Source organism: Malaclemys terrapin, chromosome 11 (genome assembly GCF_027887155.1).
Source record: "Malaclemys terrapin pileata isolate rMalTer1 chromosome 11, rMalTer1.hap1, whole genome shotgun sequence".
Classification (NCBI taxonomy): Eukaryota; Metazoa; Chordata; order Testudines; family Emydidae; genus Malaclemys; species Malaclemys terrapin.
Window position 1 is genome coordinate 36780442 of NC_071515.1, and position 5970 is coordinate 36786411.

The 5970-nt window shown below is 57.1% G+C and overlaps 1 protein-coding gene across 2 annotated transcripts in view; it reads right to left on the reverse strand.

Annotated features, from left to right (window-relative positions):
- Positions 1-5817, reverse strand: part of RBM45 (RNA binding motif protein 45) — a 31679-nt gene extending 25862 nt beyond the window's left edge. For both annotated transcript variants that reach the window (XM_054044271.1, XM_054044270.1), the window contains exon 1: positions 5397-5817. In XM_054044271.1, coding sequence (XP_053900246.1) covers positions 5397-5675 — 279 coding nt within the window. In that variant the 5' untranslated portion in view covers positions 5676-5817. The remainder of the gene's footprint in view (positions 1-5396) is intronic.
- Between the last annotated feature and the right edge of the window lie 153 nt (positions 5818-5970).

The window sequence follows — 5970 nt, forward strand, 5'->3', positions numbered from 1 at the left end:
ATGATGGGGTTCCCCAATTACGGTGGGGCGATAGATGGCACGCATATCCCCATCTTGGCACTAGACCACCTTGCCAAAGAGTACATAAACTGAAAGGGATACTTTTCAATTGTGTTACAAGCACTGTTGGATCACAGGGGGCATTTCACCGACATCACGCACATCTTTAGAAACTCGGGTCTGTTCAAAAAGCTGCAATCCGGGACTTTCCTTCCAGATCACAAAATGAACATTAATGATGTTGAGATGCCTATAGTTATCCTGGGGGACCCAGACTACTCCTTGCTCCTATGGCTCATGAAGCCATACACCAGCCATCTGGACAGCAGTAAGGAACGGTTCAACTATAGGCTCAGCAAGTGCAGAATGGTGGCTGAATGTGCCTTTGGTCGTTTGAAAGGGCACTGGAGAAGTTTATTAACAATGTTGGACCTTATTGAAGAGAACATCCCCATGGTTACAGCTGCCTGCTGTGTGCTCCCTATCATCTGTGGGGGGGGAGGGGAAAAGGGGGGGGGGAGAGGAGGGATTTTCCACAGCGGTGGGCACTTGAGACAGATCGCATGGCAGCCATTTTTGAGCAGCTAAACACCAGGGCAATAAGAAAAACACAGCAAGGGGCACTGTGTATCCGCGAGGCTTTGAAAAGCTGCTTCTACTCAATAAAAACATTTATTTCTCGAATCCATTTACTTTATTTAACTAACATAAGTAAAGAGGGAGAACAGAAAAAAAGGTAACCTTGGGGATCGCGGTTCGCCGTTCCAAGCCAATGGGGACAGCGGGAAGTGGCGGCCAGCACATCCCTCAGCCCGCGTCACTTCCCGCGGCCCCCACTGGCCTGAGAAGGCAAACCGCGGTAGGGTGACCAGTCAGCAAATGCGAAAAAACAGGACAGGGGGTGGGGGGTAATAGGAGCCTATATAAGAAAAAGACCCAAAAATCAGGACTGTCCCTATAAAATTGGGACATCTGGTCACCCTAAACCGCGGCCACTGGGAGCCACGATCGGCCGAATTTGCGGACGCGGCAGGTAAACAAATGTGCAAAGGTTGCCAATCCCTGGAGTAAATACTAGTTCCAGGGACTATATCTTCCCCTAAGCCTCCTGTTGTGGTTTTATGATCACACTTCCCTTTATCTAAAGGTTTCTCTCTCCCTCCTGTCGCTGTGGGGAAAACTCACACAAACAAGGGAAAGCTGCTGCCCACCTATAAATGCGGCTGCACCAAGTGCTGCCAAGTACCCTAAACAGACAAACGAAAGAGTCGAGGTTTGTGTCTCTTGTTCTGGAGATGAGGGGACGCAGACAGAAGCGGATTTGCCATGGCACCACTGGCGCCATGGCACTGGGCCCACACTCCAGGGGGGCCCCGGCCAGGGCCACACTTCTCCGCCCCCTGCTCTCTCCTGCCGGGGGCAGAAGCTTGGTGCTCCTGGCACTGAGGCTCCTGCTGCAGTAGGGAAGCCAGACTCCCCCTCCCCTGCCTCCTCTCACAGCTTGCTCCCTTCCCGCCCTCCCTCTCCCTGCCGCCAATCAATCAGCTGTTTGCCGGCAGGAGGGCGGGCTGCAGCATGCTCACCAGGGGAGAGGAGGCAGAGAAGAGGAGCGGTGGGATCTTGGGGTGGAACGAGCATACCTACTCCGACTGCAGAGCTGCACAGCCAGGCTGAAAAAAGAAGGTGCTGCTCAGCTCCCAGGACTTTGCAGTTGGACACCACCTTCTGGGTACTAGTACTGTTTGAGCTCCCTTTTGTGTGCTGGGAGCCATCCTTCATCTGTGGTGGGGCAGGCAGGGCAGGGGGGATAGGACAGGGATCTGCAAGCTTGCTATTTGAGGGGGGAGGGATAGCTCAGTGATTTGAGCATTGGCCTGCTAAACCCAGGGTTGTGAGTTCAATCCTTGAGGGGGCCGTTTGGGGATCTGGGGCAAAATCAGTACTTAGCCCTGCTAGTGAAGGCAGGGGGCTGGACTTGATGACCTTTCAAGGTCCCTTCCAGTTCTAGGAGATGGGATATCTCCACTAATTAACCTTCGGCCCACAGCCCACCAGGGTAAGCCTCCGGTGGGCCGGGCCGTTTTGTTTACCTGCCGTGTCTGCAGGTTTGGCCGATAGCGGCTCCCACTGGCCATGGTTCGCCGCTCCAGGCCAATGGGGGGCTGAAGGATGAGGGATGTGCTGGCCGTGGCTTCTCGCAGCCCCCATTGGCCTGGAGCAGCAAACCACGGCCAGTGGGGAAACCTGCAGACGCAGCAAGTAAACAAACCGGCCCGTCCCGCCAGGGGGCTTACCATGGTGGGCCACGTGCCGAAGGTTGCCGATCCCTGGGATAAGGGAAACAGGGGCCCAGCATGCGGATCCCCTTGGTAGCAGCTGGTTCTCCCCGTTAAGCAGGCCCATCAAACCCTCACCCTGACAAGCCCCACCTCCCCTGCATCTGTATCACCCCGATGAGCCCCCCCAGACACCCTCCCCACTGAGCCCCAACCATCTATACCTAGACCCCCACCCAAATGAACCCTGTAGATAAATCTCTGTATTAAGCATCTTCACATAACTTTCATATGACTTTGTATTATGCCTCTTCATATAACTCTGTATTAAGCTATTTTCATACAACTTTGTATCAAGTCCTTTGATATAGGAATTTTGTATCAGATCCCTGTGTAGAAAAACTTATAGCAAACTTTGTGTTAAGCCTTGGTATAATGTTATAGCCCCTAAGGATAGTTAAAGTAGAAGAAAAATGTCTTTTTGCTACCCTGTTTCCCCGAAAATAAGACAGTGTCTTATATTAATTTTTGCTCCCAAAGATGCGCTAGGTCTTATTTTCAGGGGATGTCTTATTTTTCAGAAATGAAAAATGCCTTATTATCGGTGGATGCCTTATTATCGGGGAGCTCTTATTATCGGGGAGATGCCTTATATTACAACGAGAGGCAAAACTGTAAGTAGGCCTTATTTTCGGAGAAACAGGGTAGTAGAATAAGCTCCCCCCCCCCCCAATCAATTGCCCTGTTGAATGAATGAGGTGTGAATGAGCAAGGCGTGGAAGGCAAGCACCTCCAGACAGCTAGTTGGAGAGGGGATGAAAGCCAGACCCAAGGACAATAAAACTTATCAAGTGGGCTCACTAAAAAAGAGCAGACATATTGACAGCCTGGGGGTTGTTTGGGGGGGGGGGGGGGTTAGAAGCAAGCACCTTCTTTTGGAAACACCCTCTTTGAACAGCAGTGGGACAACACCCAGTAGGAAGCAGCACAAAGGACCAACTGACACACACACAGATTTTGAATCTGGCACAGATTTGCATGAGAGGGAAGCTGCTATAAATGTGAGGTGTCTTGCAGAGGACCCCGGGTCTCATCTTGTCAACATCGGAGCATCAATCCGGATCGGCAGAAGCCCAGCTCCATCCCTCCCCTATCTAACTCACCTGGCCAGTGAAGTTAAGGGGAGCAACTAGCTGGTAACAACAAGACAGAGTGAGTGAGTGTGTGTGAGTGTAATATAGATCATATGCATATGATACAGTGTTGATTGATGCATGTATTACCAATGAATGTGACGTTTGCCTTATTCCCCCTGAAAAGATCCTGTGCAGTACTTAAGTACAACAACCCAACCTCCCTTGCACCCAGACTCCCCCCCGCCCCCGCTGAGCTCCAACCACTTTCACTTGGTCTCCCCTGCAGACTCCCACTGCCCCTGGCACCTCCCTGTGCATCCAGATCCCCCACTGAGCTGCCTGCACCCAGACTGCCCCCTACAGAACCCTCTTACCCCCATCTGGATACCACACTAAGTCCCTCTGCACTTGGATCCTGCTGCCAGGCTGAGCCTCTCTGCCCACATCTGGTGTGCCTGGCGCAAAAGGAGCAGGGCTCCAGGGTGTTTCTGTGGCGGGCCTGGCCCTTGTGCTGTGTCAGGTTCAGTCTCACTGCCAAGTCCCTGTCACACAGGGGCAGGGGAGGCTGCAGGCTATTCTCCCACCTCCATGCAGCCAGTGGCCTGTGCTCCCCACTGCTGTGGTGGAGCTTCCACATTTATTTATTATAAACAAAATTCAGAATTTTAAAATATTATGCACAGAATTTGATGCAGAATTCCCTCAGGAATATGGGGCACTGTACAGCCAGGGCCGGCTCTGGCTTTTTTGCCACCCTAGGCAAAAAAGCCACCCACCGTGCGGCAGGTGAGGGTGCCGAGCCCGGCCGCGAGCCCGCAATCCCCAACCGGCCGCAGCACCAGGGGGAGGGCGGCGAGACCACCGCGGCTCCACTCTCCCCGGCGGCCAGAGCGCCGGGAGCAGGGCGGAGAGCCCGGCTGGGGCTCTCCACTCTCCCCGGCGGCCAGAGCGCCGGGAGCAGGGCGGAGAGCCCGGCTGGGGCTCTCCACTCTCCCCGGCGGCCAGAGCGCCGGGAGCAGGGCGGAGAGCCCAGTCGCGGCCCCGCTCTGGGGCCGGAGCACCCCGCTTCGCCGCCCCCCTCCAGGAGCCACCCCAAGCACATGCTTGGTGGGCTGGTGCCTGGAGCCGGCCCTGTGTACAGCTGTGATGGTGGGACTGTGAAGGGGGTGATGGACAGTAGGGGATCTGTGGGTGCGAGAGCTGGGCAGGGTGCTTGGTGTGCAGGGTGCTGTGCGGTTGCGGTGGGAGGTCAGCAGGAGGGGTCTCTAGGCAGGGGGTGCTGGGCATAGGGATCTGTGGGGGAAGTCTCTGGGTGAGGGGGCGCTGGCATAAGGGCAGGGCACTGGGCAGGGGGGCAGTGTGGAAGGGGCACGCTGACAGTACAAGGCTAGGTGGGCCACTCCCAGGTTTGGGTTTGTAAACAGTGCCCTTCTGCTGGGCTGAATGGGGCCACTCCCACTGTGCCTCATTGGCCCCAACCGGCCCCTCGCTCTGCAGACTGCCCCCCATCACATGCCTTATTTCCCCAATGGGGGCCCACAAAAAGTTAATCCAGCCCTGGACGCAGACTGAAGTGTGAGTTTCTCCGGGCGTTTAGCTAAAGCATCTTGCTCCCCGCAGCAGAGACTATGCCTGGCGGTGGGGGAAGGAGGCACCGCTGGGTTAAGGCCGAGGTGACTGATCCCCTTTCCGCACCATGGTGTGGCGCCCGGCTCTGCGTTGGGACCGGCAGGAGGGGAGAGGCAATGGCAGGTGGGGGCTCTCATCACCCCCACAGCCCGATCAGACGAGTCCTGGGCAGCCCGCACCGCGAGGCCGGAGCGAGGGCGGCTGCGCTGGGCCAGGCCCCGCCGACCCAAGCCACGAAGGGGAGAAATCCGCGGCCTCGCTGCCCCCCGCCACCACCTGCGCCCAGGACCAGCCTGCGCCGTGGGGGCACAGGGGGAGAAGCGGCGGGCGGCAGCCGGGCCGCGAGGGCCGGTACCTTGATGGCTTTGGTGTCGGGCGCCAGGCTCCGGCCGTGCATCTCCTCCATGGCCCGGCAGGCTTGCGAGCTGCGGGCGAACTTGACGAAGGCGATGCCGCGGGACTCGTGGGTGCGCTTGTCCCGCACCAGCCAGATGTCCTGGATCTCCCCGAACGGGGCGAAGCGCTCCCGGATCAGCGCCTCCCCCGTGTCCTTCCCCAGCACCAGGAACACGCGGCTGTTGGGGGGCTCGTCCAGGCACACGGCAGACACGCGGAACCCGCAGTACTCCTCCATAGCGAAGCCGCCCGCCCCGAGACTAGTCCGGAGCCTTCAGCGCCGGCGTAACGACATGAACAACTCGAGAGCAGTAGCCAAGACGGTCATGTTTGCCTGGCGGAAACTGAACCCAGATGCAACAGGGGAGGGTCGCTATTTGTGTCGTCACACCGGGCCAGCCAGCAACGACGTCCTTCCCGGCGCCTGGGTGTTACTGTGCATGCGCAGTAACAGCTGCTGAAGCCGCCTGCTGCCCACACTGTGCCCTCCGGAAGTTATTCCCTGCTGCGAGCGGGGCGGAGCTTGAGCAAGG